This window comes from Marmota flaviventris, chromosome 10 (genome assembly GCF_047511675.1).
Source record: "Marmota flaviventris isolate mMarFla1 chromosome 10, mMarFla1.hap1, whole genome shotgun sequence".
Taxonomy (NCBI): domain Eukaryota; kingdom Metazoa; phylum Chordata; class Mammalia; order Rodentia; family Sciuridae; genus Marmota; species Marmota flaviventris.
Genome location: NC_092507.1, coordinates 17,767,877 through 17,781,426, shown reverse-complemented (window position 1 = coordinate 17,781,426; position 13,550 = coordinate 17,767,877). Strand labels below are relative to the sequence as shown.

General features: G+C 52.1%; 1 protein-coding gene across 1 annotated transcript in view; it reads right to left on the bottom strand.

Moving 5' to 3' along the window:
* Grhl3 (grainyhead like transcription factor 3) overlaps positions 1-11,619 on the bottom strand; it is a 32,644-nt gene extending 21,025 nt beyond the window's left edge. The window contains exon 1 of the mRNA XM_027937673.3: positions 11,422-11,619. Coding sequence (XP_027793474.1) covers positions 11,422-11,438 — 17 coding nt within the window. The 5' untranslated portion in view covers positions 11,439-11,619. The remainder of the gene's footprint in view (positions 1-11,421) is intronic.
* Positions 11,620-13,550: the final 1,931 nt, after the last annotated feature.

The window sequence follows — 13,550 nt, the reverse complement described above, 5'->3', positions numbered from 1 at the left end:
GGACCACCCTTTGTTGTAGGGTCCCCAGGCAGCTGCTCAGATGCCAGGACGTGGAGCTGAACGTTTAGGGCACACGGAGGCAGGCAGAACCTGGGCGCTGTGCCGAGAAGCTTCCACAAATACAAGGCACGGTCCCCAAGAGACAAGCCCCACGAGCTCGAAGGAAAGGGGCCCCGAAAAGCTACAGGAGGAGGCAGACATTTAGCTGGGGACGCTCGGCCCTGGAGATGGCTTCGCTCAGTGGCAGATGGGAGCAGATGTAGGACGGTGGGGACACAATGTAGAATGACGATGATAAAATAGCCCCTCGTCTGCATCGGGCATCGGCCATGGTTTAGGAACTGAGCTGGACTCCTCTCGAGAATCATCATCTAGCCCCGTTCTCACGACCACCTGCCGAGGCGGCTTCTGGTATCACTTCTGTTTTTGGTAGAGGACACTGAAACTCAGAAAAGTCAAAAGGGCACGGTGCAGGGTCCCGGTCAGAGAGTGGCCCAGAGGGGATTCAGGCTCTGACGGAAGGGTGCTGTAGGACAGGACGGTGTTCTCAGACTTGAGCTGTAGGAGAAGGACTCGTATCGCTGGGCCGACCTCTGGAGTTTCTGAGTCCCTCTGGGGCAGGGGGGTGATGGAGAATTTACATTTCTGACAACTTCCCTGGTGCTGCTACTGCTAGAAGCCTGGGGACCACACTCTGAGAATGGCTCAGGACATATGCTCTCAGTCACGAGCAAACCTGGCCGAGAGCCTCTTGGAGCAGAGTGTGTGGAGGAGGCTGCAGGTGAGAGGACGGGCTTTCCAGGCTGGGGCTGGAGAGAGCCCCAGAGATGAAGCTCTTCTGCCGCCCCAAAGCCTCCCTTTATCCACGGGCCTGGTGGGCTCGCCCATGTTAGGGCCACAGGAACCCGTCAGCTGCCATTGACCATAATGACTTTCACTAGATCTGCACATTCCCAGACGCTACAAGGTCAGGATTTCACTTCAGCCCACTGACACCTGAGACCAAGGATGAGAAAATGCCCAAGATCGTCCAGCCTTCAGTGACACACCAGGACTTAAACTCAGGCTTGTCTGGCACCAAAGTCACACGCTTTCCACTTAGCCACACTGCTCCGCCACAGTGCAAGAGGGCAGTCTTTACCAGAGCAGAAAAAATGCGTTAGTAATAAAATTTCAGGCACTGTGGCAGGTTAGTGGGTGGGCAAGAGCCACCTGTCACCCAGTGACTCGGGCCCACATTCTCCAGCTTGGTGGAAGCAACAGCCCAGACTAGATCTCGGCAGGCAGGGGTGGGGGGCTGGGGGGGTAGAAGTCAACTCTTCTGCGGACTTCATCTAAGGCGGTGTCTCCCATTCCACTTCACGGGGCCCCAGGTATAGGGCTCTGTGAGGGGGGCAGAAGGAGCTGTCACACAAGAAAGAGAAATGACAGAAACCTTCCTGCTCTAGGGGTGCGGAGAGGGAGGCACACCCCAAGTTTCTGCTGCTATAAATCAAGGAGCTGCAGACAGAGAAGTGAGAAAAGGCTCCTAGCTGCCTCCTGGGCCTGGGGTTAGAGGAACTTACCCACTGAGCCCAGGGTGGCTGCCCCCGCTCTGCCCAGCCCCAGGCTAAGGGAACTCCCAAACTCGGCAGGCAGGCCTGGGAGAAATGGAGGAAGGCTGGGTGGCCCGGAGCGCTCCTCCCCAACAGGCCAACCAGTGCTTAGCCCCACTTCTCATTTGTAAGTAAGTCTATAAAGTACCCACTGTGTAGGATTATGAGGATCAAGGGCACTAGCTTAGAACTGTGCCTGGCACATAATAGGCACTTAATATGTGCACGCTATTGCGGTACTCCAGGTCAGCTTGGTCACACGAAACAGTGGCAGAACTGGGCCTGGGATAAGAGGGTGGAGTGTCTGTTTTTATGTGTGTAAGTGTATATCTATATATTGGGGTACTGGAGATCCAACTGAGGGCCTCATGCATGCTAGGCAAGCACTCTACCACTGAGCTACACACCCCTAGCTCCTTTTTCTTTTTAATATTTATTTTTAAGTTGTAGTTGGACACAATACCTTTTTTAAAAATTATTTTTATGTGGTGCTAAGGATTGAACCCAGGGCCTTGCATGTGCTAGGCGAGCACTCTACTGCTGAGCCACAACCTCAACCCACCCAACCCCAAGTTCTTTTTTAAATTTTATTTTGAGATGAGATCTTGCTAAGTTGCCCAGACTGGCCTGGAACTTGCAATCCTCCTGCCTCAGCATCCTGGGAGCTGGGATAACAGGTGTATACTACTGTGTTTGACTTTCCTACACTTTTTGAAAAAGAAATTTTAGGAAACAATAATAAAATCATACCTAAAACAAAGGAACTGATAGTATTTTCTGATCACCTGGGAGACTTTCCTGGCCTACAAGGGTCTCCAACGCACCCTCTGGGGATCCCAAAGTCTGATTCCTTGATAAAGGCTACATCTTCAGCATTTCCTGTAGGCAGACACAGGATCACTGCATCTATGTGACCTCTCAGCTCCCACAAGCAGTAGCTCTGAAAACAGGAGGTATCATCCCCTTCTACAGAAGGGGAAATTGAGTCACCTCAGGCAATATCACCTAAATGGGGACTTGCTGGGCTCCAAGATGCAGCTCAGAACCTCTCTGTTAGTCTCCTTTCTAGATGCCTTTCCTATTCTGGAAATTTCCCCTCTCTGGAATACACTGAGCCAATTCTCTTCTGCAAGGCAGAAAGGAATTTTCCACCCACACAGGCAGGAGGAACTAAGTAGGAAGACGAGGCGATGACTGGAAGAGTTTCTGGCCAGAAGCTGAAATCCTAGTGTCCTGGCCCCGAGGCCGGCCCACACCTACATCCATCTCATGTCCTAGCACCAAGCATTCAGCTTCTGGAAAGTCTTGACTACGGATAAGCTTAGCATTGCATTGTGTGTTGAATCCTGAAATCCAATAAGTTTTGGTTCTCTGTGTCTCTCTTGCACATACATGGGCACGCGCACTCTCTCTCTCTCTCTCCTCTCTCTCTCTCTCTCTCTCTCTCAGATTGAACCCAGGGGGGCTTTACCATTAAGCTACATCCCCAATCTTTTTTTTTTTTAAGACAGGGTCTCACTAACTTGCTGAGGCTGGCCTCCAACTTGTGATCCTTCTGCCTCAGCCTTCCCAGTAGCTGGGATTACAGGTGTGCCCCACCACACCCAGCTTTGTTCTCTGTTTTCTTAAAGATTGGGTCGAGGACCCAGTGGGTGAGACAGAGGGGAAAAAAATCCCAGGAGTCGATACAGGATGACTGGGGAAAGGCTTCCAAGAAGGGATCATTCAAGAGTGACAGGGCTAGAACAGAGGGAAACTAGGTGACTCCTCTCTTATGAGGTCACCTTCCCTAAGGCCTACGCAAATTCTCTATTGGTGTCTGTGTCCAAGATGGAACTCCTGAGCTCTCAGAAGATGAAAAGGAATGGGCGGGGGGTGTGCTCAGTCTTGGGCAACCGCCAACTTGAGATCCTGTGGCACACACCAGGTGGCCCCGTGGGAAGCACTGCCGTGGTGTGGTAACTCTGTCCTAGAGTAAGCCCCTTCGCCTTCTGAGCCTGCTTCCTCATCTGTGACATGGGTCTCCTGAATGTCTTCTGCCCGCCAGTCAGGGACTGTTCTAGATAGATAAGGCTCTGCTCCCATGGAACTCACTGTCTAATTGGAGAAGACAGACCATAAACAAGTAGGTAAATGAGTTAATTTTAGTTGGTGATAAGTGCTGTAGGAAAATTAGAACACGGTAATGCAATGGCGAGTCACCAGGGTGGCTACTTTAGAGGAGAGTTAATCTCTTGGGTTGTTAGGAGAATTAAGTGCATTTACGTGAGAAATGTGCTTAGCCTAGAGCCTGCCGGAGAATAATCTCTCAGCAAATAATAGCCATCATCACATCATCATCCTGGAACCCCCAAATGAGAGTAAAGGGGAGACTGCCCGAGGTTCTTAGGTTATCACTACCCCCAAGCCTCCTGTCTGTGAACCAGGTTCCGCGTCAAAGACAAAAGAGAGCTAATAACCCCTTGCCTCAGCTTGCACCTCCATTATCTTGTGGGGCCTCCCAACACACATGGAGTGTTATTATTCCTACTTTAAAGACCTGGAAATAGACAACAGAGACATTAGGTGACCTGTGTCTGGCCTGAGAACTCCACAACTAGCTGCTTTTCCACCAAGGGATGTAGGAGAGAGTCCAAAACAATAAACCCGCACGGCACCCATCTATCATTTTAACAAGGATTTTTCAAGTAACTGCTATGTGCCAGACCCTGTCCTAGGCAAAGAGGATGAGGCTGGAGACAGGGGTCAGCAAGGGGGCACTTTAACGGCAGTCAGACAGACGGGACCACCAAAACCAAAGAGCAGATATCAGACAGGCAAAGAAGGCTCAGAAGGAAAAGAAGCCAGAGGACTTCCGACCTGCCCAAACCCTGGGGAGTGACGGAGGCTTGCTGAGGAGGGGGTGGAGGAGAAGAGGGAGGATGGAGATGGGTGGGGAGCGCCTGGGACCTTCCAGCTGAGAGCAAAGACAAGATCAAAGGCATAACCTGGGACAGCTCCCAGGGCTGTCCTCCTACTGTGTGCCAAGTATGAGCCAGATGCTTTGCATGTCACCTTGCCTCAGGGAAGGCCAGCCCACTGAGGAGGAAGCTCAAGTCCCAGATTTGATAATCGCTCACATTTGCATAGCATGTTATATTCTTCAGCGTGCCTCTCATATAGCTGTCATACCTGGGATCCTGCAATGCCGCTGTCCGGTAGGGAGGGGAGACGTGACTGTCCCCAATTGATAGCAGGAAAAAGGAAAAAGGGTGACGGACAGGGCCGCTGGTTTGCCTAAGGCCACGCAGCTGGCATCTCAAGATGTCAAGCCTAGAACTGAGGTCTCTGGTTCTCACCTTCCAGAACCTTCACAAAGCCACTTCCCCAGCGCCTCCCAGTCTGGCTTCTCCTTTGGGAAAGAGTTGGAAGTAAGATCAAGAAAGAGGAGCTCATGGGCTGGGGATATGGCTCAAGAAGTAGCTCGCTCGCCTGGCATGTGCGAGGCACTGGGTTCGATCCTCAGCACCACATAAAAAGTCCACCTAAAGCTAAAAAATATTAAAAAAAAGAAAGAAAGAGAGAGGAGCTCAGGAGTCTGGTTGCCAGGCCTCACTTGGGAGGTCTCCTATCACTGGCCCACAGGGATATGCACACTGCCCAGGCAGAGGCCCAGGGTGGGTGGAGTCTTCCCCTCAGTTTACTTTGGGCCCAAGGCATAAAAGGGGTGTGGTCCCAGCTGCTCGGTGCCCAGTCACCCTCTTATCCTCCTGACTCCAACATGCATCATCCCGGGCACTGGGAGGGAGGCGACCAAGAGTGGGGAGGTGGGGTTTCATCCCAACAAGCCCCTCTGACTGGCAACAGCCTCTGCTTTCTGCCTGAGCCACTTAAAACTTCCAGTGGGACTAAGTAGATGCCGTCTTGCTTCCATCTCACTCTGCAAAACCCAGCAATTTAAGGCACAAAGAGACCTAAGAAATCTAGTCCCAGAGAGGAGGTGTGACTTGCCTAAGGACACACAGCAGGATTGAGACTCAAGTCTCCTAGCGTCCTGTCCAGTGCTTAGTCCAACACTCCCCTGTCTCCCCGTCATCTCCATCATACAGAGACAGTCAATTAAACTTTTCACTTAGTGGGTTTTGCAGAAAGTGGGAGAAAACCAACCACCAAAGGAGTAGGTTCAAGCCCAGCCCACAGAGGTACCTGGCCTGGATCCTCAGGCTGGAGGGGTTAGGAGAGTTTCAGGGGCCACTTGAGCTGGGTGTTGACACCCAGATCCGCCCAATCAGTGACCTGCCAAACCTTGCTGTGAGCCACCCAGCCTCATCAGCAGCGATCAATCACACTCACTAATCATCCCAGGGAGGCCCTGACACAGCTGCTCACGGAGGAACCATTTTCCAGTCAGCCCCACGCAAGGTGCCCCAGGGTTCTCGTGGCTGCTGGTAGCTCATCTGGTTTTTTGGATGCGCAGGTTGGGAAATGTATCTTGTCACACGGGCTGGGGGCTCCTTTGAAGGGGGGCTTAATGGAGAAATGGTAGAATGTAGGGCATAGCTTTTTACTGACTCCGGTTTGAACAAGGCCATGTGAACTCATGGGGACAGGGGTGGGTGGCCCTAGAGCCATGCAGACCTGGGTTCCAGTCCCATCCCTGCTACTCACTGTGTGACTTTAAGCAAGCAACCTGACATCTCTGTGCCTGAGTTTCTAACCTATAAAATGTGGGAAGAGGAGAGTATGAACCTCAAGGAATTATTATGAGAGCTACCTTTCAAGAAGGGATTACCAAGCACCAGGTGCTAGCTGACCAATTCCTGGTCATGTCTTGGTAGCCCCCACAAACTGCACAGTTCACAGCCTCTCTTTCTCCCACCGTAAAGTGGGACATCTCTTCCCAGCTGGCAGAAGCAGGCTTGAAGCTTGGAGATGCCAAGATAAGGGGGTGAGCATCACCTGCTTCCCCATCGGGATCCAGGTGGGCAAGTTGAGGGCTGTCAGCCTCCAGCAACCACTGCTAGTTGCATGTAAATTAATTATGTGCCATTTTCTAATTATACCAGAAACTCAGTTTCTACCCTTTGAAAAATTCTTCCTGTATGGGAATTGCTCTTTCATGCTCTTGGTTTCTTGTCAGATTTTCTATTTTTTTCACGATTATTCAACTGAGGTGTGAAAGAAACTGAAACCCACCTCTACACCCAGAGGTTCATTCACTCACGGATTCACTCAACATACTGAAGGTCACTCTATAAGAGGCCACGTGAAGAGCACTGGGGACACAGTGGTGAATACCACGCTGGTCCTGCCCTTGAAAGTTCCTGATTTGAACCCGAGCCCTAACCCTAACTCAACATCGGTGACACATTTCTCTTGAAGACTTTCACTAGGTCAGTTGCTCTGGCCTTTTTAGGAGGCAAAGGGGTGGGGGAAGGGACAAAGAAAGAAAGGGGGGAGGCAGGGAGGGAGGAAGACAGATAGATAGATAGACAGAGATAGCCAGTGAGGATTATCTGCTACATTTTACAAATGGGAAAGCAGAGTCCCAGAAAGGGAAGGCAGATAAGTGAAGGGAAAGGATCTAAATTATTTGGTACAGTTAGGTACTGTGCCTTTTTTGTTCTCACACGTGTCCTGTGAGATGGGTGTTTTGGTCACTATTTTACACGAACAAAAACTGACACTTAGGTAAAAGATCTGGAGGAAAAGTCATCCAATCCACAGGTGGCAGAGCAGGTGATCCTGGAGCAAGGCCCTCAGCCCGCTGACTCAGCACAGCACTGAGGTCAGGAGTGGATCTGGGAACCTCCTGCTTCCCAATCCTCTGCCTGGTCTCCTAGGCCAATGGTTCTTACACTTGAACATGCATCAGAATCACCTGGAGGGCCTGTTAAAACACATCATGCCGAGCCCCACCCCCAGAGTTTCTGATTTAGTAGGTCTAGGGTGGGGCTGAGAATTTGCATTTCCAGGTTCCCAGATGATGATGAAGATGATGATCCAGGCACCACACTTTGAGAGCACTGTTCTAGGTAAACTAACAAGTCTCTCTTTAAAATAGTGGGGTGAACTAATCTCTTAACACCGACTCCCTCTCTCCCCCTTCCTCATTTCAAAAGCAACATAGGTTTGTAAAATATATGTATATAAAATGTGAAACCCACAAAGAAACAGGAAGCAGAAAAGAGAATTCATTCATTTTCTTCCACTCTGAGAAAAGGACTGTTTTCTATCTATATATAGATATTTTCTATCTATATAGAGATATACCTATCTCCTTGTCCTTTTTAAATGTCTAGGCACAGGATGGCCGTATTATTGTGGCTCATTGTTCTGGCTCCTGATGAAGACCCATGTAAAATCCCAGTTCTTTGGTGAATCCCTGGGCACTCCTGAGCCAAATCTTAGTCCCCTCTTCTGCAAAATTACACTTACACCTCTGTGTCGTTGGGAGGAATAAAGGCCACAATGTAGCCATCAAGTATTTGACACAGTGTCTGTGTCAAATGTGGAGTCAGTGCTCAATTTCTGCTGTTTTTGTTTTAACCCACCAGAAAGCTGAGGATCCAACTTGTGCTTCAGCTCTGCTGCCTCTCTGCCCGCTCCTGTCCCCCAGTGTGGGACTTCTTGACAAACTGTTGGGCCTGTCGCTGGCTCTCAGAGCCTAAGGAACCTGGGGTGCCCAGGCCTCCGCCGTTAGGGCTGTCCCTCAGCCTCTCCGCACAGTCCGCCTGTTTTACAGCCCAGGCTTAATGAGGGCTTTTAACTTTTCATTCACCAGCAGCGTAGCTCCGACTTTTAATAACACACCTTGTGCACGACAAAAATTTGCTCCTGGCAATCATGGTTTCGACCACAAAACCGCAGCGGGGAGGCGTTCCTGGTTAACTCTTTCAGCGCTCCAGGCAGTCTGGAGCCGGTGCTCTCCGAGATCAGATGGACGGCGGCCGGGCCTTGGCCACTGGCCCAGCCTGGATCTCGGCCCCCCAGTCGCCTCTCTCTGGCGATTTGGGGATGGGGATAAAATTCCCAAAAGGGAGTAGGGGTCCAGGCTGCGGGATGAGGGAAGCAGCAGGGATTATCCTGACATGCAGCCTCCATTTGATGGACCTACTATGTGCCAGGTCCAATTGTGGCCCAGCCCTCCTTCCTTCCGCGGTAGATCCGCACCCGACTCAGGCGCGAGGTTGGCTGGTGCAGGCGTGCCAGGCACACAGTAGGCCCCCGGAGAGCCTCAGGGCACTCGGAAGGGCCTGCGGGTCACCAGACGCCCACAGCAGCTGGACTAGGCCCCACCAGTGGAATGCACTGCCCGCTTGGGAAGGCAGAGGGAGGCCTGCGCGCAGGCGCAGCGCGGCACACAGCACCGTTCGTTTTCCCGCGAGAACTGGGGCCACAGCCCCAGGAACCCTGGCGGCAGGGCCCAGCCCCAGGGCACGGCGAGGCTGCGGGCTAGAGGCAGCCAGGGCGGCTGGCAGAGGTCTGGGGGCTGGCGGAGGCGCCCGGCGCTGGGCCTGACCACATGAAAGGCCCAGGCGCTTGCCACCCACCAGCTGCCTGGAGCTGGTTTCTGACTCCACCGGCAGGCCTCCATCCTGCCCAACACCAGGCCTTCCAAGTGCCGCCCTCCACCCGAGGCCTAGTAATCAGGCTGACGTTCTTGGAGCTCCTACTTGAAGCCGGGTGATCCACTTAGGGGAGCTCACTGTTCCCTCGGGAGGTAGGTATTTATAGACATCATTCACAGATGGGGAAACTGAGGGTCAGGGAGGACAAATTCACCAGGACCCTGCAGTTGGTAAGAGGCAGAATGGAGAGATTCAAGTTCAGCTTTTTGCACTGCACCCAGGGTTAGCAAGAGTCGGTCCTTCCATCAAGGCTCAAAACGTATGTTTGAACCACTCTTCTCAGCTCCATGCTTCTTCAGGGGCTGCCCCAGCAAGACTGAAGGCGGCAACAGCAGCAGCTCAGAACTTGCAAGCCAAGCACTTAGTAACCCCCCCTTATCAGTAGGGGCAGCTGAGCCCCAGGCTGTGTCATTGTAATCTCAAGTGGTGGCTTCAGAGTCAGCCTGCAATTACTCAGCAGGCACAGGCTTCCTTCTCCAAGCACCCAAATAGAGAAGCCTCAACTGTCTGTGGATCTGACTTCAAATCCCAAATCAGTAAGGAGGAGAAAAGTAGAAAATCTTTCTCCAAGTAATCCCGCTTCCGGACACTTGCCCCCTGAGGAGCAACACAAATAGATTCTGTCTGCAACAAATAGATCTGCAGTTTTAACCAGAAGATCTAAATGGGATGGAGACACATCTCAAAATATTTTTGTGTATGTCCCAAGTGTGGAAACTGGAAAGCAAGAGGGTTCATAAAAGCTCAGTTGTTTCTTTTTATATGAAATAACTACGGAGTTGTTAGCTTGCTCTCAATCAGGCTTTAAAGCAATCACTAATCTAAAATCGTTGAATCCTGAACAACTCCGTGAGGTGGGTACTACTATTGGCCACAATTTACAGGCAAGGATCCCAAGAAGTGAAGCAACTTGCCTAGTTGACAAACTGTTGGGCCTTCACTGGCTCTTGGAGCCTAAGGAACCTGGGGTGCCCGGGCCACAGATAAGTGGCTGGGCTGGGACTTGACCCCAAGCTTCCGTGCAGTGCTCCTACTCATTGTGGTCCCAATTGTCAAATTGAAATTCATTCAAATGTTATCTGATGCCTGTTAACCCCAGTGATTGTACTATGATCATAACTGACCAACCCAGAAGAGCCCCAAAGCTGGCTAGTATCATGGAATACTGGACCAGCCAACTGCTCTGCCTGCAGGTCTTTAAGTTCTTAAACCAATCAATTGAATAGCTTGGAGGAGGGAAAAAAAAAAAAAAAGACTCTTCAACTCTTGCTTCTGCCCACTCTTCAACTCTTGCTTCTGCCCACTCATCTCTGAGGGTGGCCGGAAGAAGACAGTGTTTGAAAGGTCTGGTTTCTACCAGCGTCCTGAACCCAAGCAGCCCAGATCCTAGCTTCATCCCACCTCCTCTGAGGTCTGGACCTCTAGCCTGGGGGTCCACACTAAAGATCAGCATTAGCCAATCAGAATTCTAAATCCCAAATGTGGGCTGGGATGCACCTGCCTCCTGCCAGGCAACAGAGGTGACCTCACCAAAAACCACTCCTCAGCTTCCCCAGCCTTAGAACTGCCTTTGAATAAAATCAACCACATTTTATGGACACCTCTTCAGACCTCGGCTCTGGCTAAGCATTTTACAGACTTCAGCCACTTAACTCTCTCCAGAATCCTACCAAACAGTCTTGTACCCATTGTCCAGACGAGGAAACTGCCAGGGACAGTCTGGATTTGAACCTAGGTCAAGCCCACCACAGAGTGCGCACGTTCCACCGCCACGCTCACTGTACCTTTCTCGCTTGGGATGGTTCCAGCTCAACAAACAAGTCCCTTTAGAGAAACCCAACTCTCTGCCCAAGACGCTATTGGAACCACCTCCAAGAAGTTCCTTTTGGCAAGAAGATAGAAAGCCTCCATCAGGTTAGGATTGTCTCTCATTTCCGAGGCCCCTTCGGAGGATCAGAAAGTGGTGCCAAAACCCTCCAGTTTCAGTCCCGTGTTTCCCCTAGCTGGCTCGAAACTGCTCCGCAGAGAAAAGAGAAGAGCCACTTTCCCAGGGAAACGCTGAGCGCGAGCCGCGGGGGCCTGCCTGGGCACGCAGCGCGAGCGGCGGCCCATTCATTCACCCGAACAAATTGCCGTGTGAACCCCGGCGTCGGCCTCCCCGCTCTACCCCCGGGAACCCCGTCCGAGCCCCCGCCGGCCGCGGCCGCAGTACTCACTCAAGTTCATTCGACATCTTCCTGCTCCCGGCTGCGGCCACCCGAGCGGCGCTGGGGCTCTGCTGACCGCGCGTCCCTAGTGCGGGCGCGACACAGACATCCCCGGCCCAGGGCAGTGTTTGATTTATGTTGAGGTTTGGGTGTTGGGGTTTTGCTGACAGCTAGGTTCCCAGCAGCGCGGGCGCTGATTGGCTGCGGGGACAGGTGCCGGCGACTGCGGGGATACCTAACAGGTGCAGCTGTTAACTCCTGGCCGCCGCGTGGGGGCGGAGACGGGGCCGGCTGGGCGCGGCCGGCCAATTCCCTGCTGGGCGAGGGGGCGGGGGGGGGGCGGAGATGAGCGGAGGAGGGAGGAGGGGACAGTCAGGTTGGAAAGAGGTAAGACGACGAGCCGAAAGTACAAGATAAACAGACAGGGCTTAAAAAAAAAAAAACCTCCATCCCTGTTTCTAGTCGGTGTCCCGGATCCCAGAAACATCCCCCTACCACCACCAAATTCCATTGTCCCCTCCTCTGCCACTGGGAAATGTCAAAGGAGAGCAGACCCTCCCCAGGAAGGCCTCGGCTACGTTCCCTTCTATTCCTCAGGACTTTCCCCCTTAGGATGACATTTATAAATAACGTTTTGCAATTATCCGAGCGATTTCTTTTGATTTTCCTAGTAACCCACAATGGTGGACTTCCGGTCACCTCGCCTCTGCCTTCCTCTCCTACGCCCACGGCACAGGAGGGAGGAAATGCAGGCTTGATTTGCCCGAGGGCACAAGCTAGTGAGTGGCAGAGTGCGTCTGGGTCTTCAGTCCTCTCCTCTAAGTGTGACTCCCCCTTGAGCTGAATCTAGTGGCCTCAATTCAACGTGCATCTATTAAGCACCCGATGTATGTGAGGGCCTACTCATGGTTCTGGGGAAACAGAGGCCAAAAAACCAGGGTTACTCCTCTGGAGGAGTTTACCGTGTGCGTGTGTGTGTGTGTGTGTGTGTGTGTGTATGTGTGGTGGGGGTGGTAGCAGTGGCGGGAGAGTGGGGCTAGTGCAGCTTTTATCTACTATGATACAGATCTAAATGGGATGTGGGCAAACCATGGGCCTCTGGCCAGCACATAAGGGATGGACAAGTTGAAGCTGTCCACCTCTGAGGCCTGAACTGGCCGGTGGTTCTCAGACTCCTAAGTGCTTTGTTCTACATTGGGAACTCGGAAATCAGATGCCTGTTAGAGCAACTGTGGAATAATGGCCAGGAGCTGTCTTCTATAAAGAACAAGGTCGGTAACCCCAGAATATCCCCAAACACAAAGAGGAGAACTCCGGGGCTTTCAAAAGAGATTCCACCAGGGTTAATTTGAAATTAAATGTAAGCTGAAGATCTCGGGATCTTTTCTTCCCCTTCTCTCTTGCTGCCCCCTCCCGCTTGGCCTGGTCTTCCAGGGAACCTGGTTTCTGTCTCAGCTGCTGCCGCCAGAAAGTCAGAATTCAAAGGTGCCCTCTTGGGTTTGAGAACCTGGAGAGTTTGGTCTCTCATTGGAGTCTGTGAGGAGGCACCCAACGGGCCCTCACAATAGGAAATAATAATAGTTGCTGATAATTAAGCCACCTCCTCAGAGCAGTCCCCTCCAATCACCTTTGTCAAAGGAGACATTCAGTTCTTTGTGTCACACCACTTCATTTGTGTTCTCTGCAGAGGCCTTGGGACTTTTTGGATAGTTTTCTAACTGTTCGTCTGTCTGCCCTTCCTCTGGAATATGAACGCTGTGAATCTCCCCTTCAGGCTCTGGCTTCCAGCAGGTCTCCATACCCTGTGTGTCCCAGCTCCACCTTCACATGTGTTATTTAATGCTTGAACCACCCTGGGAGTGGACACTTATCGTTCCGTGTTCCCACTTTAGAGATGAGCAGACTGCGGTACCGAGGGATTAAGCTGATGGCTTGGGCACCCCCCCCCCCCCCCCCCGCAGCGGCAGAGCTGGAGCTGGGATTTAATGGCGAGCACAGCCCTGCTGAGCAGCCCCTTCCCAGGGGCTGTTGGTGGCAGGAAGGCTCTTCTGGCCAACTGTAACTGCACAGCGTGCTGCAGCCCAAAGGGTGGCACACTTCTCTGTGCGAACCTGTCTGCACACCTTGGAAGGCTGTGG